The sequence below is a fragment of the Fistularia commersonii genome, chromosome 7 (assembly GCF_037954325.1).
Source record: "Fistularia commersonii isolate RoL2024-O1a breed Wild chromosome 7, RoL_Fcom_v1.0, whole genome shotgun sequence".
NCBI lineage: Eukaryota > Metazoa > Chordata > Actinopteri > Syngnathiformes > Fistulariidae > Fistularia > Fistularia commersonii.
The window spans coordinates 9,475,367-9,501,211 of record NC_141290.1 but is presented as its reverse complement, the minus strand read 5'-3'; the positions used below and the strand labels follow the sequence as shown (position 1 = coordinate 9,501,211).

At 51.0% G+C, this 25,845-nt stretch overlaps 4 protein-coding genes across 9 annotated transcripts; 3 read left to right on the top strand and 1 right to left on the bottom strand.

The window, feature by feature from the left end:
- Positions 1 to 886: 886 nt before the first annotated feature.
- On the top strand, positions 887 to 9,337 carry sp1 (sp1 transcription factor). Of its 3 annotated transcripts, none has more exons than XM_086149706.1 (6): positions 887 to 1,044; positions 1,704 to 1,789; positions 3,653 to 5,084; positions 5,923 to 6,064; positions 7,483 to 7,676; positions 7,784 to 9,337. In XM_086149706.1, the coding sequence occupies exons 1-6, from the start codon at positions 1,038 to 1,040 to the stop codon at positions 8,080 to 8,082; spliced, it is 2,160 nt and encodes a 719-aa protein (XP_086005832.1). In that variant the 5' UTR covers positions 887 to 1,037; the 3' UTR covers positions 8,083 to 9,337. The 3 variants fall into 3 exon arrangements, with proteins under 3 accessions (XP_086005832.1, XP_086005834.1, XP_086005835.1); XM_086149708.1 differs by having other exon boundaries at positions 947 to 1,044; positions 7,486 to 7,676; XM_086149709.1 differs by lacking the exon at positions 887 to 1,044 and adding an exon at positions 1,075 to 1,125.
- On the bottom strand, positions 9,327 to 13,768 carry LOC147232694 (cell division cycle-associated protein 7-like). The gene is made up of 9 exons (XM_086149721.1): positions 13,657 to 13,768; positions 11,965 to 12,310; positions 11,437 to 11,835; positions 11,174 to 11,269; positions 10,933 to 11,082; positions 10,715 to 10,858; positions 10,355 to 10,504; positions 9,978 to 10,114; positions 9,327 to 9,493 (listed from the first exon to the last, which is right to left on the bottom strand). The coding sequence occupies exons 2-9, from the start codon at positions 12,109 to 12,111 to the stop codon at positions 9,448 to 9,450; spliced, it is 1,269 nt and encodes a 422-aa protein (XP_086005847.1). The 5' UTR covers positions 12,112 to 12,310; positions 13,657 to 13,768; the 3' UTR covers positions 9,327 to 9,447.
- Positions 13,767 to 16,109, top strand: prr13 (proline rich 13). The gene is made up of 4 exons (XM_086149725.1): positions 13,767 to 13,927; positions 14,869 to 14,930; positions 15,028 to 15,479; positions 15,660 to 16,109. The coding sequence occupies exons 1-4, from the start codon at positions 13,767 to 13,769 to the stop codon at positions 15,705 to 15,707; spliced, it is 723 nt and encodes a 240-aa protein (XP_086005851.1). The 3' UTR covers positions 15,708 to 16,109.
- Positions 16,110 to 16,400: 291 nt separating this feature from the next.
- On the top strand, positions 16,401 to 25,833 carry LOC147232692 (poly(rC)-binding protein 2-like). Of its 4 annotated transcripts, none has more exons than XM_086149713.1 (13): positions 16,401 to 16,730; positions 17,788 to 17,916; positions 19,245 to 19,268; positions 19,353 to 19,385; positions 19,464 to 19,580; positions 19,669 to 19,800; positions 19,882 to 20,010; positions 20,268 to 20,342; positions 20,688 to 20,729; positions 21,983 to 22,082; positions 22,392 to 22,444; positions 22,544 to 22,713; positions 23,133 to 24,591. In XM_086149713.1, the coding sequence occupies exons 1-13, from the start codon at positions 16,710 to 16,712 to the stop codon at positions 23,584 to 23,586; spliced, it is 1,479 nt and encodes a 492-aa protein (XP_086005839.1). In that variant the 5' UTR covers positions 16,401 to 16,709; the 3' UTR covers positions 23,587 to 24,591. The 4 variants fall into 4 exon arrangements, with proteins under 4 accessions (XP_086005839.1, XP_086005842.1, XP_086005840.1 ...); XM_086149716.1 differs by lacking the exon at positions 23,133 to 24,591 and adding an exon at positions 24,599 to 25,833 and having other exon boundaries at positions 16,403 to 16,730; XM_086149714.1 differs by having other exon boundaries at positions 16,465 to 16,610.
- The last annotated feature ends 12 nt before the right edge of the window (positions 25,834 to 25,845 follow it).

The window sequence follows — 25,845 nt, the reverse complement described above, 5'->3', positions numbered from 1 at the left end:
GAAGTCGGGCTCCACCCTCCGTGCTGTTTACATGGGCACATGTGCGGCTCCACTGACAGCCCCCTCGTACATCCCCGATGAATACCCTCCCACACCCGGGCCATTTTCTCCTCCCCGATCTCGCTCGGCGGGCTCCGTGTGGCTCTCCGGCCCCGCCGCCTCCGCCCGCCTCCCCGCCGTTTCCCAGCCCACAAGGCGCCACCAGGGAGTGGCCAGCGGCCACGGAGGCAAGACTTCCAACACCAAGCCCGCCTTCCAGAACATTGTAAATACATGAGAATGGGCGGGATGCCTCCGTATTATCAAAATAAGGGAGAAATATCCGGGGAAATGAGGGGGATTTGAACGTTTGCGCAAGGGGAGTTTATACAAATGGCGCCTTTTAAGCGGAAAACAGATAACCGGACGTCAATCATGCTCAGGGCTGCAACCTAGCTTCGCTCAGCCCCGCCCCCTTTTTCGCTGTGGACCATTGAGCGAGCGGATCTGGCGCTCGAGGGCGTAAAGGGCCGCTCCCATTGGAGGAAAACCGAAATCCTGTGCAGGCCGCTCTCGAAATGGTGCGCTCCATTTTGACGCCGGGCTGCCCCGGCAAGATCCGCCGGCGTGGACGTCTGTTGGTCGGGTGCGCGGATAGATCATGGTCACTTAAAGGTGACCGGACCGATACTGAGTGTAAAATTGATGAAATTAAATTCATTATGTGTGCTTTTTCACTTATGCCCTCAAATGCAATCGCATAATCGAGCCACACGTCCGCATTACAAATAGGACCGGTACAGGAATTTCGCCGTCTTATTCAACTCCGCAAAAACCCGCAAACGGCGCCACTCCGTCAGTCAAGAGCGACTTGTTCCACCCCTTTTACCCGTCCAGGGTGGTCGTTGGGGGGGGGCGGTTCCGGGCCGGGCGGTGCAGCAAACCGAACGCTACCTCCCGTCTTCTTCACAGGGGGAGCTCGTCAAGTTTGTGTGAAGTTGTGAAAAGTTGTCAAGCCCGAAAAAAGAAAGGGAAGAAACTCCTCCCGTCTTCAAATTATGAGCAGTAAGTCAACTTTTTTAAACACGGCCGTACGCCGAGCAGACTAACCCGCTCGCGGTTGAGTCGATGTGCGCTGTATTGAAGGTATCCTCCGCGGAAGGAGCATGTTGGCTCGGCGGGGTCCCGCGGCTCCCGTCCGGGGCAGTTTAAAAAAGTAACGTCGCCAAGTTATTTAACCGCTAACGATAATTGTCGCGCATTTAGCTTACTCAATCTCAGGTTAGCCCGCTAGCACAAGCTAGCTTACTCGCTCGCCGGAACGTATGTTGTACTTGACACCGCCGGCCAGTGTGTAGGTATCAAAACCCCTTTTTTAGTTTATCGCACCCCCGTAAGTTTTATTAATTAATATTAAAGAGTTCCCGGGAAGCTCCCTCCCTCTCCGGTCACGTCGAGGATGCGGGTTTTTTTGAGTGATTCCGCCTTAGCTTAGCCGGCAGCTAACAAGTACCTGTGGCACGGGAGTATGTTTTTTTTTAGTTAGTTTTTTTTTTTTTTTGTGATTCGAAATACTTTTGTTTACTTCCTTTTCTGCGCGGCTTGAGCTGAACGTCAAACCCGGTTGTATGAAGAAAGTTTTTTTTTACTTTTCTCTAAGTCCCCCCCCCTTCTTCTCCTCTTCCCACGTAAAGAGAAGTGATCTTGTGGCTCTCTTTCCGCAGACCAGCAGCAGAGTGAAATGGCCGCTGCAGAGAGCAACAGCAGCGGCGGCGGTGGCTTCAGTCAAAAGCGAAACACAAACACACAAGTAGGTCAAACCGGACACAACTCCTCGAGTTATCCCCCCCTTTGGAGGTGTGTGTATGTGTGTGTCGGGGGACGACAACCGTGGACCTCGTTTTCCCTCCTCCGCCCCGGTGATCGAGGGGTGGGAGGACCGGGAGTTTGTTGATTTCCCTCTCCGAGCACATGTCGCTTGGGTGGGGAAAAGGGCAGGTAGAGATGGCCCACACGGGGTGTTGCCTGCGAAACCGTCGCTCGGCCCATTTGGCTGGCACCGGAGGGGGTGGGCCGGAGGAGTGTGCGAGTTTTATAGGGCAGGGATAAAGTGTGGGAGGGGAGGTAGGTGGGTGGGTTTGGGGGGAGGGGAAGGCGGTGCAGCGGGCGTCCCTCCCCTTCCTCTCCCACCCTGCACACAGACACCAGCCCCGATCCTAGATATGTCAAACATGCTTTGTTTAACACTTTGCAACTTTGTTTTACACATAAACGCTCTTACGCCATGGGATTTTCGCAGTCGCAAACTTGAGAGTTTTACTGGAGTTGTGGCTCACGTCATCTTGGTCATTAAGTACCAGATGCTAATCTGAGTCTTGGGATTACAACAATATCAAACTCTTATTAAAATCATCTCGTCATGGCAACTGGACTTAAAGTTCTGAGGAAGCCTCTGGGGGAGGGGAGAACATCTTTAAGTGAAGACATTTAAGTCCAGTTGCCAAGACAAGAAAAGTTCGACAAGAATTCATCATGACCTGGATGACAGAGAACCTCCGCAGACACGGCAATATCCAACGTGTTTGATACTGCAAGTCTGTCAGTCTTTACAGTGACATAACACAATTAACAACCTGGTGGACAAACAATACCAGAGATGGTATTTGTCTCCGGTCTGGGTGAACAGGAACGGGAAGGGCGTCCTGGTCAGTGTGAAGTGACCAGGAAGAGGAGCGGGTGGTGGAGTTGTGGACAGAACAGCCCGGCTTGGACAATGTCAACCCTCCGGCGTATCACAGATAATTGCTCAGCCTAGTCTAAGACGACTCCAAACTCCAAACTATATTTTAAATGTAAGCGTGTGTGAGATGATGGTTTTCCACGAGTCTTTTCAAAGTTTTTAGATGTAAGGGTGGTATTTGTCAAGGAGGAAACATCCTCCTCTTCAACGTCAAGTCCTGATTTGCCCCAACAAAACTGCACTCAACGTCAAGACCATGAAGAGTTTCTTCTAAAATGACAATACACTTTGAATCTTCTTCTCTAGTCTGCTGCCTTCAGAGATTCATCGTTGCACTTTCTTCTTCTTTGCACTTCCACTTAGACGCTAAACTGCATTTTGTTGCCCTGTGCTTGTACATGTAAAGTAGAGATACTTTACTGATCCCAAAGGGAATTAAGGAAATTAATGTGTTTTGACAACATTGAATCTCATCTTCCTCCATCCAAACCTCACCTCTCACACTAACTTACTTTTTCCCCACATTCCCTCATCCATATCTTGCTCAACAGCACTCAGCCTGTGGAGGTGTTGTTGAGCAAGGCACCGAACCCCATCTTCTCAGTAGCTGCCACTGCTCAGTAGCCGCCGCCCTCCCTCCTCTGCCCATGTCCAAACCATCTCCAAAACATCTTCACACCTGCTGTACCCTCTGATCCTCCTCATTCTCCAAAGAACCTCCACATTGTCATCCCTGCTGCCTCCTGTCTTCTCCTCAGTGTCTCAGTTCTCACCTTTCACCTCAGTCCTCCACATGTTTCCTTTCCTGGTGCTCTTCTCTCACCCCTGAGACTTTCCTCCAACCTTTCGCCGATCAAATCAGCTTTGACGTTTGCTACGTCGTGACGCTCGCCAATGTGTTAACGTTTGACTTCTCCCTGTACCTCCTTCCAGGATTCACAGCAGCCTTCCCCCCTCGCCTTGCTGGCCGCCACATGCAGCAGAATTGACACCCCCGGAGAGAACGACTCATCCACTGATCCCCAGCAAAACCAGCAGCAGCAGCTGGATATGAACCCAGGCGTTTTCACCACCGGCGCCAACGGCTGGCAGGTCGTGCCCGTGAACGTTCAAGGCTCGTCCTGCACCAGCACCGTGACCACTGACTCCCCGGAGGGGATGGGCGGCGGGGACGCGGGCAAAGGCAGACAGGTGCTGTCGCCGTCGGCGGCCGCCGTGAGCACTCAGGGACAGCAGCAGCAGGCTCAGCAATACGTGGTGGCTCAAGCGCCATCGCTGCCGGGTCAACAGATGCTCACCGCCATCTCAGGTGTGATGCCCAACATCCAGTACCAGGTCATCCCTCAGTTCCAGACGGTAGATGGCCAGCCCCTGCAGTTTGCACATGCTCAGCAGGATACCAGCGCCGCCGCTGCCACCGCAGCACCGGGCCAGCAGTTTCAGATCGTGTCCTCCCCCAACGGCCAGCAGATCATTGCTGCCACTAACAGAGGCAGCGCAGCGGGCAACATCATCACTATGCCCAGCCTCATTCAGGGTGCCATTCCCATTCAGAATATCAGCCTGGGCAATGGCTTAATACAAAACCAGCCACAGTTCCTGGCAAATATGCCTGTGTCCATAAACGGCAACATCACTCTGTTGCCTGTCAGCACCGGAGCGGGTGGCGCTGCGGGAGAAGCCAACGGTGCAGGGGATTCTGGAGGGAATCAGCTCCTGCAGCAGCAACAGCAGCAGCAGCCGGTGTCTTCAAACGCCGGAGCCGCTTACATGACCAGCGTGTCCACGGTCACAACACCGACGTCCTCCTCTTACGGATTGGCTCAGGGACAGAACGGAGGCGGCGGAGTGCCGGCGACCTTCCAGCAGACCGCGGCATCTTCTCTGGGCGTCCCGATCCAGCCGCAGCCAGACAACAGAGACGGGCAGCAGCCGCAGCAGATCCTCATTCAGCCGCAGCAGGTCCTCCAAGGAGGAACGCCCCTGCAGACCATCCAGGCCGGCACTGTCACGACTGCGGGCGGTCAGGTGTTTGCCGCCCCCACCCTCAGCCAAGAGGGGCTTCAGAATCTACAGATCATGCCAAACGCAGGTCCCATCCTGCTGCGCACAGTCGCACCCAACGGCCAGGTGAGCTGGCAGACCATCCAGATCCAAAGTCCGACCGGGGCGCAGATCACCTTGGCCCCCGTGCAATCTCTCCCTCAGCTGGGCCAGACTCAGAGAGCCCCTGCTCCCGGAGGGGTGTCCGTCAACACCGTGCAGATCCCGGGCATCCAGACCATCAACCTCAACAGCCTGAGCAGCTCAGGGCTGCAGATGCACCAGCTGCAGAGTGTTCCCATCACCATCGCCAGCTCGGCAGGTCAGTCCGCCACGGCTTGAAACGCATGCGCGATGAAATAAACTGGTGTTGCCTCACATATTGAGCTGCGCACGAAGAAAGGTGCTCACAGGCCATGTTGGCGCTTATAGATGGATCGATTTATTCTAGAGGTTGAGTAAAGAGGGCTCATTTATTTTGTTTGAGAAGAAAACGGGGTTGAAAGAAAAAATCAGACCGTAGCAGTACTCCAGGTCGCATCTTGCAGTATGTCAGCATGTCTAGGTGTTTCCAGAATAAGGTATGTACGAACACCTTGGAGTTGTTTTCTTATTTCCCTCCCACTCCGAGCTTCTCCCTGTAAAGCAGACTGACCTGAATATCTGGACTCGACCCCTTTAAGAGTGTGTGTGTGTGTGTGTGTGTGTGTGTGTGTGTGTGTGTGTGTGTGTGTGTGTGTGTGTGTGTGTGTGTGTGTGTGTGTGTGTGTGTGTGTGTGTGGTGTGTGTGTGGTGTGTGTGTGGTGTGTGTGTGTGTGTGTGTGTCGGACGTGCACAACTGGTTCAGCCAGCTCCACTTGCTTAGGGTTTCCCAAAGTTGTAAACTTAACCTGAGGCCGCTGGCAAACCTGCCCAGTCTGTTTGATTGGCGTCTGTCTGATGTGTGTGTGTGTTCTGTCAAATGCTAATATTTGTGAGAATTAGGCTCCCCCCTTTCATCGGGAAACAATGCACAGAATTATCATTTATGTTGTACAATCTGGATTTCTACTTTCTGCGTGTGTGTATGCTTTCTTTTTTGTGGAATCAACATAAGTCTGGATAAAGGACAAAGGATTGATGACAGTTTTTCCTCGCGGCCTCCTATCTTCTCCCAATAGGGGACCAGACGTTGCAGACGGGTGGCGAGAGTCTGGACGACAGCACGGCCATGGACGACGAGGACATCAGCCCGCCACAGCAAGGCCGACGCAACCGTCGGGAAGCCTGCACCTGCCCCTTCTGCAAGGAAGGCGAGGGACGGTGAGTTACCTGACCGCGACGACCCTTCAGGGGGCAAGCGGGCTCCAGCAAGCCCTCGCCACTGAAATCAGAGTTTGAACGGCGGCGGCAGTTAACTCTGAAATTTAGTTTCATCCAAAGGTGTTTGCGGCGGATGCTTTCATAACCTTGTCAACAGTTGGAGCTGCTGCTGTGATGATGTCGTGTTACACGTTTGCGGGCTGATGCCACCTGACTGACTAGATCGTCAACAGAGCGTGGTGCGCACCCATCAACGCACGCTGAGAGCCTGGGGGGCGTCTGACATCTGACAGTCTTTGTTAACTTAGTTTGTATGGAACACAGCAGGTCTCTGACCGTCTGAAGTTAACCACCCGGGTCAGTTCCTCCATTACCTGGCAGGGCCTCGTCGTGGCTTCGTGTCCTTCCGAGTAAAAAGGAAGTGTCGATCAGCAGCGTGAGCAGAAGTCATGTTCTTCCTGTGGTGTTTATGAACAGTTCACACCACCAAAGTCATGCCAGCCACAGATGTGTGGGCGGCTGGAGATCCAGAAGACCTCCCGGTCTTTGTCAGTCGACATGCAGCACCTCGCGGTGAAGGGAGGTGTGAACATCCGGTGTGCTGCCAGCTGCAGGTTGCAATGTCAGATTACGCCTTCATGGAACTTTTATTTACTATATTTAAAAAGTCAGAAGGGCACAATGTATGAGGCACGACATGTTGCGTTCAGCTGAGAGTCCAAACGAGATCTTTGCCCTTCCAACCTCACAATGTCCTTCTCCCAGTAGGTGCTGCTTCCAGAAAGTGAGCGATTTTGTTGTTCCTAGTCGTTAGGTGGTGTTTGCGTGGCTGCTGATAGAAAAAACACACGATGCAGCTGAGAATGTGCAGACCAGCTTTCCTTCTCAGGCTTCCTCGTGCATGTCGGTCGTCTTCCCTGTTCCCCCCGACACAGTTCAGAGGCGAAGCTTCTCCACCTTGTACCACGTGACCACCGACCTGCACAGGTGGGGTCAGCGCCTCAGTGAGAGGCGGGTTTGCCCTGGTTGCTGGTGGCTCACATGTCTGCAGGATTCAGGGTCTCCAAAGGACCCTGGCGTGTTTTTGGCCGGTGGGAGGAGCCCCATGGAGACTCCACACAGAGAGGCCCTCCTTTGGGAATCCACATTTGAAAGAGAATCTGGCTTCCCGGTGTTTGGTCTGTGTCGGATTCATGAACGGGCTTTAGGTTATTGAGCCTTATTAAGATGAAAGGGTTGCAGCCCAAAGCTGTCCCGGATCCATCTTATCGTCAAGATAAGGGTCAGCATGCTGCTTCTTTGATCAGCTGCTCCAGGAATGTGCGGGGGCTGTCTGATTCTTGCAGGAGGTGATTTGTCCCTGCCGTCCGCCTTTGACCATCCTCACCTCAGGGCGAATCTGGTTTTTGTGCATCTAGCAGCGACCCGTCCAAGAAGAAGCAGCACATCTGCCACATCTCTGGATGTGGCAAGATCTACGGCAAGACGTCCCACCTCAGAGCCCACCTACGCTGGCACACCGGAGAGCGGCCCTTCGTCTGCGGCTGGTCCTTCTGCGGCAAGCGCTTCACCCGCTCCGACGAGCTGCAGCGCCACAAAAGAACGCACACAGGTAGCGCTAGCGGCCGCTCTCGAGATTCAGCGATCTGACATTTCCCGGTGGCGTGCAAGACCTTTCTGTTCCAACACTTTCCTGCTTCTGTGTCCCCACCCTTCCAGGCGAGAAGAAGTTTGTGTGCACGGAGTGTCCGAAACGTTTCATGCGCAGCGACCACCTCTCCAAGCACATCAAGACCCACTTCAACAAAAAGACGGCGGCCGGCAACAGCGCCGTCGCCGCCGACACCTCCTCCCCTGCGGCAGGAACAGACGCCAGCGCCGAGGGGGTGTCGGCCTCCGACCAGCACACCATCGTCACCATGGAGACCTTGTCCGCAGAGAGCATAGCCCGGCTGGCCAGCAGCGGGATCAACATGGTGCAGGTGGACCTCCACCACATCAACGGCGGCAGCTACTAGCAGGCGGGAAGATGGCGGCGGCGGATGTTGCGTTCAGGCGTCGGAGGGGTTAAAGAGGACGCGTCTTGACTGGCGGGAGGAAGAGGCGTCCGAAGGCTCCGGGCAGCTGAGGGGGTCCACGAATGCAACACGAGAGACACGTCTAATCCCAGAACTGATGCCGGAGCACAGGTTTGCCCCACCGGCGCCACAGCCACGCCATCTGTGGACGAGGTATAATTTGCAGGGAAGGATCCTGGAATTCGCCCTGTTTTGGAATCCTCAGCACACTAATGAACATCCTTCCCGAATCAACAGCCAATCAGACTTGATCACGAAGTGGCAATAAATGCTTCAGACTCGACGGCGAATGGTAAATCATCTTCGGGAGCGAGCGTCCCATCTCCGTCGGCCCGCTCGCCCTTTCCAATGCGATCCTGCGTCTCCGCAGCCGCGCCCTCCTCCATAAACCGCCACGCCGAGTGGCGGGGTGGGACCTATTCTCCGTGGAGGGGGATATGTAGGACTCCCGCGTTCTTTTCCCAGGAGAAACCTGGAAGGAGGGGCTCTGCCATCCAGAGAGGAAAAGTGTGTGTCCTGCACGCACACACACACACAAGCCATCATGCTCTTTCATAGCAAGCAAAAAAAAATTTTTTTTTTTTTATTGTGTAAATATATTTGGTAAAATATAAAAGGCTGGAGAATCTTTGCGTCGTCCAGATTGACCCGATCCAGGAGAACCAGTCTTAATCTTATGGTATCACTTTTATATATGTAGATTAACAAGAGCCTTTGTCCTAGAATCCTGTTGTATAGTCTCCATCCCAGTACTCCTCTTCTTTGTGGTACAAAATACTTTTTGCCTTGCAGTTTTGTTTTTTTCTTTCAACGCAATTTTTTTTCCGTTTTATCTTTATTTTTTCTCGGGAGTGAGATGTTCAGTCACGGCTCAAACCAAAGGTTCGCTCTGTCGGTAAATACAAACAAACTTGGAATGGTCATACATACTCGTGTGTGTGTGTGTGTTGAAATTGTAACTGGAAACTCCATTGGATGCGTGTCACTTTTTAAAAAAAAAATTACTCAAGGAAAAAGGCTGTCCTAGGGAAAGAAAAGGAAAAAAAAAAAAAAAAAAGGTCAAGGTTAATTTTTTTTGTAAGATGTCTCCGCTCCTTTCAAACAAAGTCATTTTGACAGAAGTGCTCTTAACGGCCGGTTTTTATATTGTAAACCACTGCAGACGCCAACAGCTGGATTAAAACCATGAAATGGACCCTCTGGTGTTTCCTTTTCCACGCCACTGGCTCTTGGATAAAAAGCTTTATTTTTAATTAGATAAAACAATTTCAGTTTAAAAACATCAAGCGTGTTTGTGTGTCCGGGTCACGTCTCTTCATCGCCATCCTCGCTCTTCAGTTTGTTTCGGAGGCTTTGGAAGGGACAAACTGGTTAAAATACACCAGATTTTCAAAATAAAAGTTCATGTGTACTTTTAGTACATTTACTCCTGTATTGTACTCAGAGGGCAGTTTTACATACCAAGGTCACTCCAGTTGGCACGCTATACTTCAGTTGTACGTGTGTCAAGTACTTCCAAATTCTGCACTAACTGCTCATAATCATTTCTCGAAATCTAAGAGTTGAAGTATTTTTTAGTCTAGAATTATTATTTTAGTCTAGATTAATTGGATGCACTTAGATTAGATGCATTTAAACTGCGAAGTACCTTTCAGTCATTTTTTTATTGTACTAAAACTTCCACTTAGGTGTTTTAGTTAAACCTGTTGTGCCCTTGAGACACAGTGGTGCGTTCACTGACCTCTGTGGGGAAAGTAGTAGTAATTTTTGACAAAAATCGAGAAACAGCGGGCGTACGTGTTTTTGCACCGCCATTGGACGGCGCCTAAACGCACCTGCTCAGGTAGGCGTGCACGTCGGAGAAGCCGTGGTGCTGGGCCAGCGGGAAAAGGATGCCGGTTGGGCAGCGGCCCTCGCGCTGCCGGCAGAAACTGCAATTGCAGATGCCCCGGCAGGGGGGGCAACGCCATTCCTGGGAGAAACCAAAAGGAAATGTTACACATCCGGACCCTTTCAAAGAATGGCAAAGGAGCAAACAGGTAGGCGACCTCATACTTTAAACTAAAATGCCGGTCAGCCACCCACAGGGGGTGCTGTTTGAGTATGCAGATCTGAGCATGACGCGAGTGAATGGTTGCATGTCTCCTTACATGTCCTGGTTGAACCCCTCAGTGACAGAAAGGCCGAAATAGGCTCCAGCCCCGCTTCTTACCGGATCGAGCAGCGCCTTCTTGACGTCCTCGCCGTAGCGATTTCTCAGGCACGGCCCGCAGAACTGGCCCTGGATGCCACGGCAGCTGTCGTTACGGCAACAGGTCTTTGTGTCGACGGTCTTCTGCCGGCACTGGTGGCAAGTAGAACCCTGAAAAATAAATTACTCAAACTATAAGAGGGGAGATAGTGTCCAGTGTGACCAGCAGAGACTTCCTAAAGGGATGCGAGATGTTGAGAGAAGATAGGCTGCCCCCCTGTGGTGACCAGAGGTTATGGAAGTTGTTGCCAGTAATGACGAAATTATGTGATTAAAAAGCAAATGGCGGACACGCCAACAAAGCTTATAAACCGGACCTACAGTCACTCGGTCGTAGACTTTATCCGTCATGTTCTCTGCGACCAGTAGCAGCTCGTCCTGAGTGATTTCCTCCACTGTCCGGATCACATGGGGTTTCCCGGGATTGGATCGTGGGGCGGCGCGGCACGACGGCGCGCGTCGCACCTGGTGGGGTTACCGAAACAGATGCGGTAAAAATCGGATCCGTGCAGAACCTGAAAGCTCGGACCCGATCTCACCTGCAGGAGCTCCTCCTCCAGGCTGAGCTCCAGCTCTGCCTCGCCCGCCGTGGGAGGGGTTTCTCCTCCACCCATGGAGCGGGTCACCCTCCTGGAGGCCCTCTCCGGGTTCCTCCTAGTCCCCTCAACCACAGAGCGCGGTGGACGCTGCTGGAGACGACAAACCCCGGAGTCCGCCAGAACGTGAGCCTGCAGACCTGTCCGAGTCCAAGCCAGGACAAGTCTCCCAAGTTTTACTCACAGATCCTTTCTTTTTGGGCGGCTTTGCCGGCTGTTTCTTCAAAAGGCCAGCACCTCCTCCAGGCATGTTCTGCAAGTCAGCCATCAGCTGGGCCAGCTGTGGGTGGAGAGAGGAGAACCATCAAAACTGGGGAAGAGCTGATCTGCTCTTTAGACCCCTGGGGGTCAACCATGTCTCCATGGAGGATGCGTCAGAATTTAGACCCAGAGCAGACATCTGGGGTTCCTCCTCCGGGGTCACCAGCCCCAGCGTCTGATGTTTACCATCGCTTTGTTGGCCCTGATGTTCTGTTCCCTCTTGGCCAGGAAAGAAGAGGAAGCATCTTCAGCCAAATCTGATCCACGCTCCTCAGGTGGAGAGAGCAGCAGCACCTCCTCCTCCTCCTCCTCCTCCTCTTCTTCTTCTTCATCTTCATCTTCCTCTTTGTCCTCCTCCTCCTCCTCCTGGAGGTGACTCCTCCGCCTCCCCCGAGCCACCTTCCTCACCGCTCTCTCGTGCTTCCTGTCTTCCTCTGGCGCCGAGCCCTCGTCTTCCCCAGCCGGCTGGGCAGGGCGAAGCATCACCCTCAGCCTAAAGGCGCGGGCAAAAAGTCCGGGTACAGGGTTTGGCCGGTGCTGGGCCTCGCGCTCGTCTTCATCCGATGCATTTTCAGAGCTTCTGCACTGAAACGACGTGAAATGTTCAGGAAATGGAGCTAGGCTACATCTGCGTTAACTAGAAAAGCCCCATCGACTGACAATGGGAAGCAAAAAAACAAAAGTTTGAAGATGGATCAGAGATATTGAAGTCACCTCCCGGCCGGAGTCACTGAGGTCACTGTCAGAGAAGCCGTGAAACGTCCGGTCGCCGTCGGACTCCTCGGCGAAGACCTCGGCCAGCTCCCTGGAGAAGAAGCCAGCTCCCTCTCCTTGCGGCGCAGCTGCTCGGCGGCGCGCCATACCGGACTGGGAGGCGGAATAGCGCGGGGACGTAGCCAATTAGCCTGATTGAACTCCGGGGCCTGCGCTGATTTTTAAACTCCACCCTCTGCCCTGATGGGCCGGGTATGACGCCTGGGTGGGTCCATGTGCAGCAGCTGTGGAAATCCCTGATTGGACCGAAGAGCCGAGCGAGGAGGGCACTTGTCTGCAGAAGAGACTACAAAAACAAACAAGAAGACCTTGTTGTGGGAGCGAGAACTTTAGGAATCTTGGCTAATGCTACCCTTATGTCAGGAGACTCATGGAGACACAAGTTTTTAGAGTTTTAAATGTCAGACTCAGATCTTACAAAGACGGGGAATTTTTTAAACCGTTCAATGTTTTCCCCGGTTATCTGCAAAGCCTCTGCTGTTTCGCTCCATGGCTTCATCGCTCCACTCGTTGGTGATACTTTGGAGATACCTACCGCCGACAAACACCGTCTTTTGCGGCACACACCTGCCTCTCTTGCCACTCTTGTCAAGATGCGTGTACTTACGCTTCTTTTGATTTAAATCAAGGCGGTGCGATGGAAACTTGCTTAGCGCCTCCACCTCACAGCAAGAAGGTCCCTGGTTGGATTCCGACAGGGAGCGTTTCTGTTCGGAGTCTCCTCGTATCTGTGCAGGGTTCCTCCAGGTTCCAAAACAGTGAATGGTTGCATGTGTCTATATGACGTGTGAATGAGAGGGTGAACAGTTTTGTCTATTTCAGGCGTGAATGAGAGGGTGAACGGTTGAATGTCTCTATCTGTGGCCCTGTGATGGATCCAGGGGGAACCTTGCCGTCCACTCACACCTGGGATAGGCCCCCAATCCTGAGCGCAGGGTTAGCAGTGTAGAAAATGAATAAATGACTGAATGACAAGATGAATATGCTCACGCATTCACATTGCAGAAAACATGTCATCACCCCAAGCTCACGGGTCGTACCTTCTCCGACTACATTCCCTCATCGGACCAGTTGGGGCAGGTTACCAGGGGCGACGGGAAGGACTGGAACATAAACAAAGCTGTGACGAGAGGAGATTTTCCGAATCCACCCATAAACACACAAGTGAGAGGTGATTCATGGGTTCTTCTTCCCTGGATCCATCACAGGGTCACTTATAGAGACATTCACCCTCTCATTCAAATGTCATATGAAAATGAACAGTCACTCTTTCATCCACGTCACGTAGAGATATACAACCTTTCACTCATTCATTCACGTCATCATCCAGACATACAACCATTCATCCTGTCATTCACCCGTCACACGAACAAACAACCATTCACTCATTCATCCAGACTTTACTTATAGAAACTCAACCATTCAGCCTCTCATTCACACATCTGGACAGTTCAGGTTCTCCTGCATGTGTGAGGAACCCAGAGAACCCTGAGCCTCCACACAGAGAGGACACCTGTGGGAATTGAACCAGGGACCTTCTCACTCAAACGCAGAATCCCAAACCATCATGCGAATCATTATTATTATTATTATTGTTATTACTATTAGTTGTAGTAGTCACAGTAGTATTACCCAACATGGCTCCTGTCAACAAACAATGGCGCCTCTTATCATATTTCCTCGACAGTACGGCGCATGCGCACCCCCCTCAGGGCGTGCACTGTAAACAGTTTCCTTTGCGTATGCAAAAAAAAGGTGCGTATCCTTTAAAGGCGGGCGTGTCTTCCTGCCATATTCTGCGACGCGGAAGTGCCTCTGCGTCCCAGGACAAGCTTCTCCAGCTTCTCCTCCAGCTTCTTCTCCAGCTTCTCCTCAAAGTTGTCCTCCGGCTTCTCCTCCAGAGGTCAGTCCCTCCGCTGCCTTCGACGGGAACCGGAAACCTACGCTTGTTTTGTTTTTATTATTTCCTTTTTTTGTTTGTTTGTTTATTTCTATGACACTTTTATTATGAAGGCGCTGTCAGATTAAGTTCCGGATGGCCCGTTTTGTGGGTTTCCTCCGTGGCGTCTCCGGGGGGCCCCAGATGTTTCGACTTCACTAACTTTTTTAACGTGTGTGTGTGTGTGTGTGTGTGTGTGTGTGTGTGTGTGTGTGTGTGTGTGTGTGTTAACCCTTTCGTGCCACTGGCTCTCAGAGCCGTGCTGTGACTTGTGTACATTTACTTCACAGTGTATTCTAAGTTTTGTTTTTTTTTGCTGCATCCACTCCATTCCCCCTGAAGTAACTAGTTACTCACTTTGATTACAATACTCCAGTACCCTGTAGATCTTGACAGTGACCCCGGCATTGTCCCCTAAACCGCAGCCACCTGCTGTAGCACTGCATCCCAAAAGTATTTCATGTTTGAGTAAAACACAAAGAGGAAATTGAACTAACTGACAAAAAAAGGAAAAAAACAAGTAATTCCCACAGTTTTCACTCTTGTTAAGAAACACTGCGGGATGAAGAAATGACAGACAGGTTTGTGAGTTTGTAGCTCCTCTCCATGATTATGCGCCACGACAATATTACATCCATCTCTTTCCTTATTTTGTCAATATATTTGACAATCAATTAAGTTCAATTGTGAAATTGATTTTTTTTTTCCCCAGTCGGTGTATTAGTTAACCTTCACATCGATTATTGACTGACTGTTTTCCAAGATTTGAAGTGCACACGTTGCCGTCCATGCATGTATAACACAATAATATGCAGCCACTCACCATTTAAGAGCGTTTGAATGGAATATGAATGGAAAAACTACATCTTCACATCCTGCTGAGCTTTTTCTGAATGTTTTTCCAGGATTCTGCGTGACGTCCGAGGTCTTTCCCGAGGGAAAGGAGTCATCATGTGGCCAAATCAAGGTGGGATCTATTGCCATCAGACTTACGCTGATACTTACATGTTCATAATGTGTGTTTGGCAGAATTTAATAGGTAAAAATGTGTGTGTGCGGATTAGGTCCCCCGCCAATGGGTGTACAGAATCCTGCTTACCCTCCGGGCTACAACCCCGCCTATCCAGCCCCCCCTGTGGCAGGCGCGTATCCCCATCCGCCGCCGCCGCCGGGCTACCCGGCCGGCCAGTATCCAGCCATGGTGCCCAATGCCCCCCCGGGGGCGATGCCTTACAGGGCCCCGGGGCTACATCCCTATCCCGCAGCCCCGGGCGCGTACCCTGGAGCCCCTCCTGCTGGTATGCACCCGGGTCCTTACCCACATTCTCCAAAAGCAGGCCACCATAAGGGCCACCACAAAGGTCATCATAAAGGCGGCAAGCATTCCATGCCTGGGGCGGTGTGTGGGGGTTTGGGGGGGATGGCAATGGGGCTGGTGGGACACAAGACCCACAAAAAGATGAAGAAGATGAAGAAGAAGGGGCACAAGCATGGACACCACAAACATGGCGGCAAGGTGAGGTGGGGTGTTCAAGCACCTCCTGTTTTTGAAATGAACAAATGGTTTGGTCTGGTTGCAGTTTGGTAAGAAAGGCTATCACACTTTTTGCTAAGCTAACGAACAGGTTGACCCATTTCATGGTGAAGCCGTAAATGCACACATGCTAATATACCCATGCACGTCCTGTCTCCACAGTCCTCCAGCAGTAGCAGCAGCAGCAGCAGCAGCAGCAGCAGCGACTGAGGCTGGAGGCCCTCACAAGTGCAACTGCACAACTTTACAAGGGACGACGGGCAACCTGATCAATGTCATTGTCACATGTCATTCCTTTATGTACCCAGGTTATTTAGATCTGGGATGACTTGCTTTGTTTTATCGTTAGATAAAATCGAATGCATGATTACATCCATGGTCAAGCCTTAAGGCTTTATTACTCTGCTTGATTTTAAATTGCATCCTTTTTCGGTGTTTGTGGAGGATTTATATGAAATAGAGCACTTTCAGATGGGACAGAAACACGATAGTGTCTTAATGTATAAGCCCAGATGTTTAGCGGACCTAGCACATTAGCATTCCTGCTTATCTAAACATCTGTATGTTACTCACACTTCAGTCTTTCCTGTATTAAACTGTGCTGCAGTACAATTGGTGTCCACTGGTGGTCATAAGACTCGGTAAATAAGCAGGGTAGTAGAAACAAATATTACATTTATACCGTGCGGACTGTGATGTTTATGTTAGCTCTCAATAAATAACTTATCTGATCGTGGCCTCCTGGCAGATAGAAAAGTAAAAAGAAAACGACCTTTTTTTTATTTACAGTACAACTTGCTTATATTTGCCAACATCGCGTCTCATAAAGTTGAGTAATACTTTTTATTTCATTTTTAATTTTGTGGGGGGGTTCTTTTTTCGGGAGGCGATGTGGGGGTCACGCGCAGGCTCGGGGGTGAAAGGCTAAAGTTCAGAGGTCACGGTGTTGTTGTCTTTGTGTAAAGGAGTCGAGCTCGATCTCACATCACTCTTCCCTCCTCCTCCCCGAGTCCTCTCTAAACTCTCCCCCGGGTTTCTACCCTCCCGAACCTCTCCCCTTCTACCCTCACAACCCCAACCCTCCCCCCGGTCTCTCCGCGGCGCTGGGATCGGGTAAGTTTCGCCGAGGCGGACCGGCGTTGTTACATTTGTTGTGGTGATCCGAAGTAGCGGAGAGAAAATTGCGCCCAAGCTAGGAGCCGCCAGCCCAGCATGCTAACAGGCCGCACGATGGTGAGCACGCAGTCTCCGTTCAGTATCTCCTAGCCGTGTTAGCATGGCTAGTCAATGGGTGGGGGGGCTTTCCAGTGTTTCCCGCTTTCCTTTTTAACTCTCCGCCGAGTTTCGTTTGACGCCCGTCTCCGTGAGGTGGAAGAAACCGCGTTCGGACGCGCGTTTCCGCCCCTCGGCTTACTTTAGTTCGTAATGCTAACAAGCTAGCCGCGCCGAAGCAGCGCACGCATGCCTCATTCATTTCCTCGGGATCGGCTAGCTAGCGGCATGATAACTCAGAGCTAGCTATATGCTAACTCGGAGGTAGCGTAAGTAGTTAACGTACTCTCTAAAACTAAAACTCAAACATCAATTGAAGTCGATCCCTGTTATTCAAGTCGAATGGATCTGTAGACAACAATTGAAGACCGAGGTTTCTATTTTTACCCATTAGGTAATTTTATACGTACATCTGCCTAAAACTTGACTCAGCTACTGATGACGGGTACTTTAGCCGATAAGCTAACGGTCCACACAGTGGCCACCTAAAGGCATCAGAGATTGATTTATTGGACCAAATCTTGTTGTTAATCTGGAAACACAAGTCAGAGAGTTAGCCATAATGAGATAAAACTCTCCGCTTTGCCTCTGATTTGTCTAAAACTCTGCCATTTGGCTCTTTTTTCCACGTTAGCGTAGGCTGTAATTCCTTTTCCTCATTTAGCACTCCCATCCTCGTGGACAACCATACACACCGTCATGGTGAGGCGTTGTTGTAGTGCGATCCACCATCTGGTAACATACACTCGAAATGGGTGTTTTTTTAGCGTAAAGATCAATAGCAATTTACCGGAAATGTGGACATTTTGGTTCCCGTAGTGGCGTTTAAACCTAACACGGATTTGTGAGTCATGTAAATATTGTCAATATGCGGAAAGCCTCTTTAACCTATATGTGCCTTCTTAATCTGTTGCCCCCCCACCCCACCCCCACCACCACCACCACCAGCAGCACAGTTCAGTCATGTTACAATTTCATCATGATAAGAAACTCAACTTTTATTGTCTCCCACTTCTAGACCCACCTCTGTGACCAAATCCCCCAGCTTCTTGAAGACCACTACGATTCAGTCGCAGTGATGGACTCCGGTGTGATCGAAGGAGGACTCAACGTTACCCTAACCATTCGGCTGCTCATGCACGGCAAGGTGACGTCACCCGTCTGGGTTGTGTGTGACGCTGTGTTTGCGGCCATCGGGTTCCCCGGGGAATTCGGATTTGAAGGCCCCGAGCGAGAGTATCGACATGGTGATCGGATCCCGCGTCTCTGCTTTACAGCGTCTCTTCCCCGGCACGCTTGCGGGAGACCTCATATTTAAATAATTTATGTCTCAAGATAGACTCAACATGCTTAAATATTTACAACCTTATCGTGACTATTTAGGCTTGTCAGATGTGATGCTTGTCAGTGACAGCGTCTGCTCCCATCCAACTGATGGTGGTGTCGGTTATGCTTTCAAAACATTGGAGGTTTTCAATTGTCCTGAAGCTGGAGGAGAGATGTTGAATAAACGTGGTGCCATTTCTACAGCACTTCTTCAGCCACTGATCAACCCCTTGTGGACAAATTAAGCTTTTGTTGTCCAGGGTTCATGTCTTGATTATTATTTTACAGGGGGTTTTGTTCATCTTCTTTGACACCAAGGCGCCTTTCTATCATAGTTCCCCCTTTCGGTGCGGAGCCTCCTGCGTCCAGCATTGACCCCGCAGAGTGTGCCAGAGGCCTGTGGCAAAAAACACTTTTTTTTTTTTTGCATTTGACGCAAACAGCGGCAGAGGGCTCGAGCCCACGCACAAGCGATGCTCGAACCGGTGCTAACAAAGGGAGCTCGCTCCGCGATTAAAGCAAAGTGCCTGCGGCGCTGACACGCCAGCCCCCCGTCCCCGTAAAAGAATTTTGAGCGGTCAGTGAGAGCTCCCGCTTGCTCTGAGCCACGATGGTGTTCTCTCATTGTTCATTTGACACCTGTCAAAACGTGCGTTTACTGTGCGTTATTTGCTAAATAAGTAAAATGTTCCCTTTTTAATGTAATTAGTAAATGCCCCTTCAGTTTGGCGCACAATCTTATCTAAGGCTGTAAGAGGAAAGGATGAATTTCAGCTTCCTGATGAAACCTCAAGTCGAAATTGAAGCCATAATGAGTCACGGGCACTGGTATTTCATAACACCCCCCGAACAGTCTGCCGACTGATATGTAATACATGATGGTCGCATCCCAAAAAAGCCTTAACCGTCCACAGCGTTTTCAACCACATCCTGCATCCCTGTGGTCGTCCGGCGCCGGCTCATGTCAGCGAAATTCCACTGAAACAAAATGTTTCCGTTATCTGGCGGTGAGGGTGGGAGTATTTTCCCAGCGCGTTCCCTAAATTTGCTTTGAATTTCCACAATAAACATGGGTAATACTTACATAATGTTATCCAAATAATTAAAGGAGATTTCTTATAACGTGATTTTTTTTTTTCATGTTTTCAGGAAGTTGGCAGTATAATTGGAAAGGTAAATAAAGTCTCGTAACTTTTTTTTTTATTGTCAAAGCATACCTGTCTCCCAAGTGATGACCTTGCTCTTCCTCCCTGTCAGAAAGGAGAATCTGTGAAGAAGATGAGAGAAGAGGTGAGACCCAGACCTTTGTTTTTGTTTTGCTGACACTGGTGCGATTGAACCGTCGTTGACCTCCCCCATCCTGCGCAGAGCGGGGCTCGCATCAACATCTCCGAGGGCAACTGTCCGGAGAGGATCATCACTTTGGCGGGGCCGACAACCGCCATCTTCAAAGCCTTCTCCATGATCATCGAGAAGCTGGAGGAGGTGGGTCCGCGGCCCGATGCCGGATAGTTCTGCGGGATGGGCTCGCCGAGCCTCATCCCCCGTGCTTTTTTTTTGTCGGCCCTTCCAGGATATCAGCAGCTCGATGACGAACAGCACGGCCACCAGCAAGCCCCCGGTGACCCTCCGCATCGTGGTGCCTGCCAGCCAGTGCGGCTCCCTTATCGGCAAGGGCGGCTGCAAAATCAAGGAAATCAGAGAGGTGCGTATTCGCTGCGGTGCGGTGAGGAGAACCTCCCAAGAAGATCCTGCCATCATCCTTGTGTGTGTGTCCTCCTTCCAGTCAACCGGTGCTCAGGTACAAGTGGCAGGAGACATGCTCCCCAACTCCACGGAGCGCGCCATCACTATAGCCGGCACTCCGCAGTCCATAATCGAGTGTGTGAAGCAGATCTGCGTGGTGATGCTCGAGGTAAGTCTCCCGCACCCCCCCCCCACGACCCTGGGGGGGTCTGACTGGTGACATAATGGCTCGTTAATATTATAATGGCGTCGCGCTTGGCCCGTCCTAGTTTTGCTCCAGATGAAGATAATTATAGAGCATCACATGTAAGAGGAGCAGCTGTCTTGATACTTGCCTCTGCAAGTTCTGCACTAGCGCAAAGTGCTTGCAGTACGAATATACTGACCTGACTAATAGCTGCTTCCCCCTCCATATGTCCCATGCAGTCTCCCCCGAAGGGCGTCACGATCCCCTACCGACCCAAGCCATCAGGATCTCCCGTCATCTTCGCAGGCGGACAGGTACGGCCAGCAATGTGTTTGTTCATACTGTGATACAGCCTGTGTGTGTTTAAAAGAGAGAAAAGCTGCAAGAAGCTCATTTTTAGGTAGCCAGTTCCAAGTTTTATCATTTCCCTCGCTGTGCCGCCGTGCGCTCCACGTTCAGACTCCTGGTCGCAGGTACTCTCCTGCAGGTATCCCCATCACTTCACCATGACGTCTGTAAAGATCTCCTTTGTTTTTCTGTAAAACCTGGCAGACTTTGGTTGCGCCGTCTGCTTCGGCGTGATTTGAATGTTTGTATTGTGGCTCAGAAGTCTATCCAACACAGACAGCCCACGAAAGCTCTGTTCTTATTTGTTCCAGGCATATGCCGTACAAGGACAGCACGCCATTCCACAGCCAGATGTGAGTGCAGATGCCATCTTTGCACAATCTCCTTTCCCCGACCATGCTCAAAGCTAACCCCCTTTGTAGCCCCAACGTTAACGCCAGGGTTATAGAAATCAGCCAGCAATATCAATATTTACAACAACCATGTCCCAAAATATAGCCCAGGTGTACCCTTTCTTGCTAGCACTTCCTGCCGAGATGAATCTCGTCATGCCAACACGTGAGCCAAAAGTTTTGCTAGATGCCCAACACATCTTCCTACATCAGCACAATTACTGTAATAGACTCACCCGCAGTTATAACTCTGTTGTGTCCCAAATATAGACGGTTTATAAAATGGTCCAGCTGTAATTTGGTCACAGGAATTAGCCTCCTGCTCTCAGGGAACCTTTCAGCTTAGCATTCCCACAGGCAGCGGGGGAACCACGGTAGGGTTCGTGATGCTAGTGCTGCTACATGCACTTTTATCTCCACGCTTAAAAACAAACCTCCAAAGACGGAGAAGAGAAAAGACGCCATGGACAACATGGAGGTGGAAGCTGCCACGGCGTTCATGGACTAACAACCGTGGACTAGCCGATGGTTGAAGTGTTTTTATCCTTTCCCTGCACTGTGTGAAGACCCCCCTCTTAGCCGTTAGCTAACGCCACACTTATTTTGGCTAAAATGTAGATGTTCTTCTGTGAGCCCTGGAAACCCCTCTGAGGCGTAGCAGGCCAGAAGAGCTTGGACCTGTTCGTCGCTCCATTTCTCCCTGCTTCTGTCTATTTTGTCCCCAGAAAACATCTGACCATTGACAGCAGTGGGTTTTAAAAAGGTTTCCACAAGGAGTATCCAGTAATGGGCATGGTTTAGGCGTTCCGCAAGTCACCTATGAGTTCCCATGGAACCATACAAACCCTGCCTCAGAGTAGGAGCTCAGATGGTTCTAGGAGTTGAGGTTAACTGTCCCTGGTTCCTCTGCTGTTCCAATGCACGAAGGAACAGACTACTTCCTGGAACGGAGCTGCAGAAGTTCCTGCGTTGAGAAAGAGACAATCAAACGCAGCTTTTTTCGCCGTTTTTATTTTCACCGCATGTTTTCGCTCCTGCTCTTTCACTAACTATCTGGAGAACATCCCAGAGATGTTTGCCATCAAGGGGTCAAGTCGAGCGTGATCATCACACACACACACCTGTCAATCTGATGAATCTAAACCTCCTATAATTGTATCTCTTAGTCCTTCTGCTGCAAGCTGACTGATTTGTTTTTGTTCTCTCTCTCGCAGTCTTCCTCTGCTGCTATCTCCCCACAGCTCACCAAGCTCCACCAGCTGGCCATGCAGCAGAGCCCCTTCCCCATCGCCCCCAGCAACCAGGGATTCACTGGTACGTGGCGGGGCGGGGCTTCCTGGGCGCTCAATCAGGAAAGGGCGCTATTTCTTAGCAAACACCCGACGGTGCAGGTTTTAACGGCGTCTGCGGCGCGCAGAGGAACAAGAGGATTCCTGGTTCGGTTCTCCCAAGCTCTCCCGTCCGTCGTGATTGTTAAGCTCCGCCTCCATCAGCTACAATTCTGTTGCGTGCTCATGTAACGTTACATAATTGGGAAGTTTCACGGAAGAGACCTGCAAACTTGTGGAGACGCCGCCATCGTGCACCCGCTGCTGTGTGACTCCGTCTCTCTCTGCTCCCCAGGGATCGACACCCCGGCCCAGAACAGCTCTCACGAGATGACCATTCCGAACGATGTAAACCTGGCTTTTATTTGTTTTTATTTCTTCTTGTGATTTTACAAAAAAAAAAAAAAAAAAAGGCTCCTCACCTCCACCCTCCCCTCCCCCCCGCAGCTGATTGGGTGCATCATTGGCCGCCAGGGGTCCAAGATCAACGAGATCAGGCAAATGTCGGGCGCCCAGATCAAGATCGCGAACCCGGTGGACGGATCGACCAACCGGCAGGTCACCATCACGGGCTCGCCGGCCAGCGTCAGCCTGGCAGAGTACCTCATCAACGCCAGGTGAGCGCGGCATACGCACACACCCACATACATACACACACACACACACACACACACTAACCATTGCTGGTCGATTGCGGTGTTGACACACTTACGAGAGGATGTTAAAATAGTAATGCCCCTCCCCCACCCCCTCTCCCCCGAGCTTTTCGCCTTTCTGCTATTACTGCTAGCAACTAGCAGCTACCGCTATTTCCGGCCTCCATCTCCGCTCCTCCTCCCCCTCCCCACTAGAAAGATGTGCATTTCTACTTAAAAGTTATCGTCCTGTGTTTTAACCAAACCCCCCCCCCACCCACCCACCCCGAGCGACCCTCCCCCCCACCCGACCCTTGACCCCTAACCCACCCCCCCATTGCTGCCCTGTGACCCACCCCGACTGTGTTGTCCCTCTCTCCTTGTCTCTTCTCTCTCTGCAGTGTAGAGTCCTCTAAACCTCCTCCCTCCTCCTCCTCCTTGAACTCTGAACAGAGCAGCCCGTGCCCCTCCTCCACCTCTACTACTACTACTACCACTACTACTACTACTACTACTACCACCACCTCCTCTGCTGCTACCTCCTCCTTCTCTTCCTCCTCCTCCTCCTCTTCCTCTTCCTCCTGTGTGGTGCCCCCCTCAGCCTCCATCCCCCTGTCCTTGTTGGCTCCAGGGCCTCCTCCCTCCACCTCCTCCTCCTCCTCCTCCGCCGCCGACCCCCCGCTCCCCAGCTCAGCCGCCTGCGTGTCGAGCCTCCTCAGTCTCAAGCCGCTCCCCCTGCTGGCCCTCCACGTCGTGGGCGGGGCCAGTAACCCCGCCCACCCGCTCCCGCCCGAGCCCAAGCTCGCCACCGAGCTGGGCTCCAAGTCCAAACGGCGGCGGCTGTCCCCTTATTAGCGGCGTACGCGACGGCCGGGAGGGGAGGGCCGGGGGTTCCTCGCCGGGCGCCGCGCTCGCTTCGCAAAAACAAAAAAACGATAACGCGCCGCCGCCGCCGGGCGCCGCCCGTCCTCCGTGTTTGCAGCCGCCTCAGCATGGCGCCCCCCCTAGGCTCCGCTCAGGACGCCGCTCCTCTCTGATGTCACGCGCTATCAACGTTTGTTATTAATTTTAATAATAACTCCCAGCCCCCACCCCACCCCGCCCCAGTAGTGACTTAAGTGATCATAGTTCAGTGTCATGGCAACGAGTAAGTTTTTTTTTGTAATTATTATTATCACTTAGCTTCGGGAAGGACAGCGGTGGTGGTAACGCCTGCCCTCAGGTATCTTAGGTGTGCTGTGTGGCCTCTGCTTCCATTATTATGGGATGTCACTTTCTTATCGACGTGTTTTGCGATTTCCATATGTAGCCAGAGCTGGCGGCCTAGCTTAGTTTCCATGGTTACGGGGGGGGGGGGGGTTATAAGCTGTAACAGGTGTTTTGAGTGACAGTAGCCAGCCATCTATTAGCACCCCACACACGCTAACCAGTCGCTAGTTTTGAAGAGCTAGATATGAATGTGTGTGTGTCAGTGTGTGAGCGTGTGCGGGCAACTGCCCCCCTCATACACACACACACACACACCATCACCACATGAATTAAGTAGTAACTATAAGATTTGCGATGAGGTCCACCCAGATATCCAGCACATCCTTTGGTAGCGTGACCTCTGACCCGTGTGTGTGCATGTGAGTGTGTTTATGTGTGTGTGTGTGCGCGTGTAGAAGCGAGGGAGCCCAAACATCCCCCCCACCTCATCCCCCCCCACCCCACACCTCCCAATCTGGCATCTTATTGTGAAGTGTGACAGGAAAAGGGAGCCTGACGTGTGCGTGTGTGTGTGTGTGTGTGTGTGTGTGTACATGTGCGCATATGTGTGTGTGTATACGTATGTATGTGTGTGTGTGCATGTCTCTCGTTTCTCCAGGCTCTCCTCTGAGGCCGCGGGACTGGCAGCCAACTGATCAGACACTGCATCTGCACTAAATCTCACTTTTTTTCTATCCGCGGCCACCGAAAAGCAGCCAACGCCACCTTTAGAGAAAAGACCTCAAAAAATGGATGAAAAAACAGCAAAAAAAAGGAAAAAAAAAAAAGTTTATATATCACGCCGTCGTTTCCCCTCGCCCCCGCTGCCTATCTGACCCTTTGTTATTTATTTTGTTTCGGTTTTTAGTCCCAAAAGGAAAAAAAAAAAATCAAATTAAATTTTTAAGTCCTTTTCTTTGAACACAAGTGGGAGTTTTAAATGAGTTTATTCCTTTTTTTTTTGTGTTATTTTTGAGAGAGGTGGGCAGTCACATCCCTTCCTCCCACCCCCTCACAGTCACAGAGGAGTAAAAAAAAAAAAAAAAACCCTGAAATGGCAGATAGATTTAGTTCTATTTTTATTTCTATTTTTTATTTTTTTCTTAAAATCAAGAGGAATAAAACCGGTATCCAAGAGGACGTGTTTTACTGTTTCCCAACTCGCTCCAGCCGCCACGTTCAACACTTTAAATCGAGCGCCCCCCTCAGAGGTTCGCTACCCCCCCCATGAATTTACCCGGACGTGCACGGCAGCGCATGGAACACCCCCCCCTCCTCCACCTCCACCCGCATCATTCCCGTCGCCCTGCCCTCCATCGGGTGGGGTCGGTGGTTGGTGGGGGGGGACGGGGTCCCCGCTCTCCGCTCTTTCTTTTGTATAAAACAGGGAAAAACAAAAATATGCTCAAAATATTGTTGGAATATTTGTTTTAAACTGATGGTTTTTTTTTTTTTTTTTTTTTTTGTTTTTTGTTTTTTTTTAACTACTAAAGGAAGGCGGAAAAGGGGGGTGGGGCTAACTCCCACACGCCGTCTTGTTAAAAATGGAGAAACTCATTTTTAAGCTCTGCAAGGAGACAAATAATAAACGGGGAGAGGGGCGCCCAGGTTTTCGCGAGTTCTTCGCTTTCGCCCCTGTTCGTATTAGTTTTTTAGTTTTTATTTGCAGGAAAAAGGGGAAGAAGAAGAAGAAGAAGAAAAAAAAACTTTCTTGTGCACGTTTTCTTTTCTTTCTTTTTTTTTTTTTTTTTTGTTTGTTTTGAGACTGTTGACCCGGGTTCCACGATATTGTTTAAAAAAAAAAAATTGAAAAAAAAAACAGAAATAAAAGCTGTGGAATGCTCAAACCACAAACGGTGTAGGGTT

What these genes read in the sequence shown, in the direction of transcription:
- sp1 (XM_086149706.1), top strand. An exon ending in CACCATCGCCAGCTCGGCAG is followed by an intron (nt 5,085 to 5,922) that starts GTCAGTCCGCCA and finishes TTCTCCCAATAG; the next exon opens with GGGACCAGACGTTGCAGACG. An exon ending in CCACAAAAGAACGCACACAG is followed by an intron (nt 7,677 to 7,783) that starts GTAGCGCTAGCG and finishes CCACCCTTCCAG; the next exon opens with GCGAGAAGAAGTTTGTGTGC.
- LOC147232694 (XM_086149721.1), bottom strand. Translation starts at nt 12,111, where the DNA reads ATGGCGCGCCGCCGAGCAGCTGCGCCGCAAGGAGAGGGAGCTGGCTTC. An exon ending in TCAGTGACTCCGGCCGGGAG is followed by an intron (nt 11,836 to 11,964) that starts GTGACTTCAATA and finishes ACGTCGTTTCAG; the next exon opens with TGCAGAAGCTCTGAAAATGC. An exon ending in TGGAGGAGGAGCTCCTGCAG is followed by an intron (nt 10,859 to 10,932) that starts GTGAGATCGGGT and finishes TAACCCCACCAG; the next exon opens with GTGCGACGCGCGCCGTCGTG.
- prr13 (XM_086149725.1), top strand. Translation starts at nt 13,767, where the DNA reads ATGCAAAAAAAAGGTGCGTATCCTTTAAAGGCGGGCGTGTCTTCCTGC. An exon ending in CTCCGGCTTCTCCTCCAGAG is followed by an intron (nt 13,928 to 14,868) that starts GTCAGTCCCTCC and finishes ATGTTTTTCCAG; the next exon opens with GATTCTGCGTGACGTCCGAG. An exon ending in ACCACAAACATGGCGGCAAG is followed by an intron (nt 15,480 to 15,659) that starts GTGAGGTGGGGT and finishes CTGTCTCCACAG; the next exon opens with TCCTCCAGCAGTAGCAGCAG.
- LOC147232692 (XM_086149713.1), top strand. Translation starts at nt 16,710, where the DNA reads ATGCTAACAGGCCGCACGATG. An exon ending in TTGGCAGTATAATTGGAAAG is followed by an intron (nt 19,269 to 19,352) that starts GTAAATAAAGTC and finishes CCTCCCTGTCAG; the next exon opens with AAAGGAGAATCTGTGAAGAA. An exon ending in AGATGACCATTCCGAACGAT is followed by an intron (nt 22,445 to 22,543) that starts GTAAACCTGGCT and finishes TCCCCCCCGCAG; the next exon opens with CTGATTGGGTGCATCATTGG.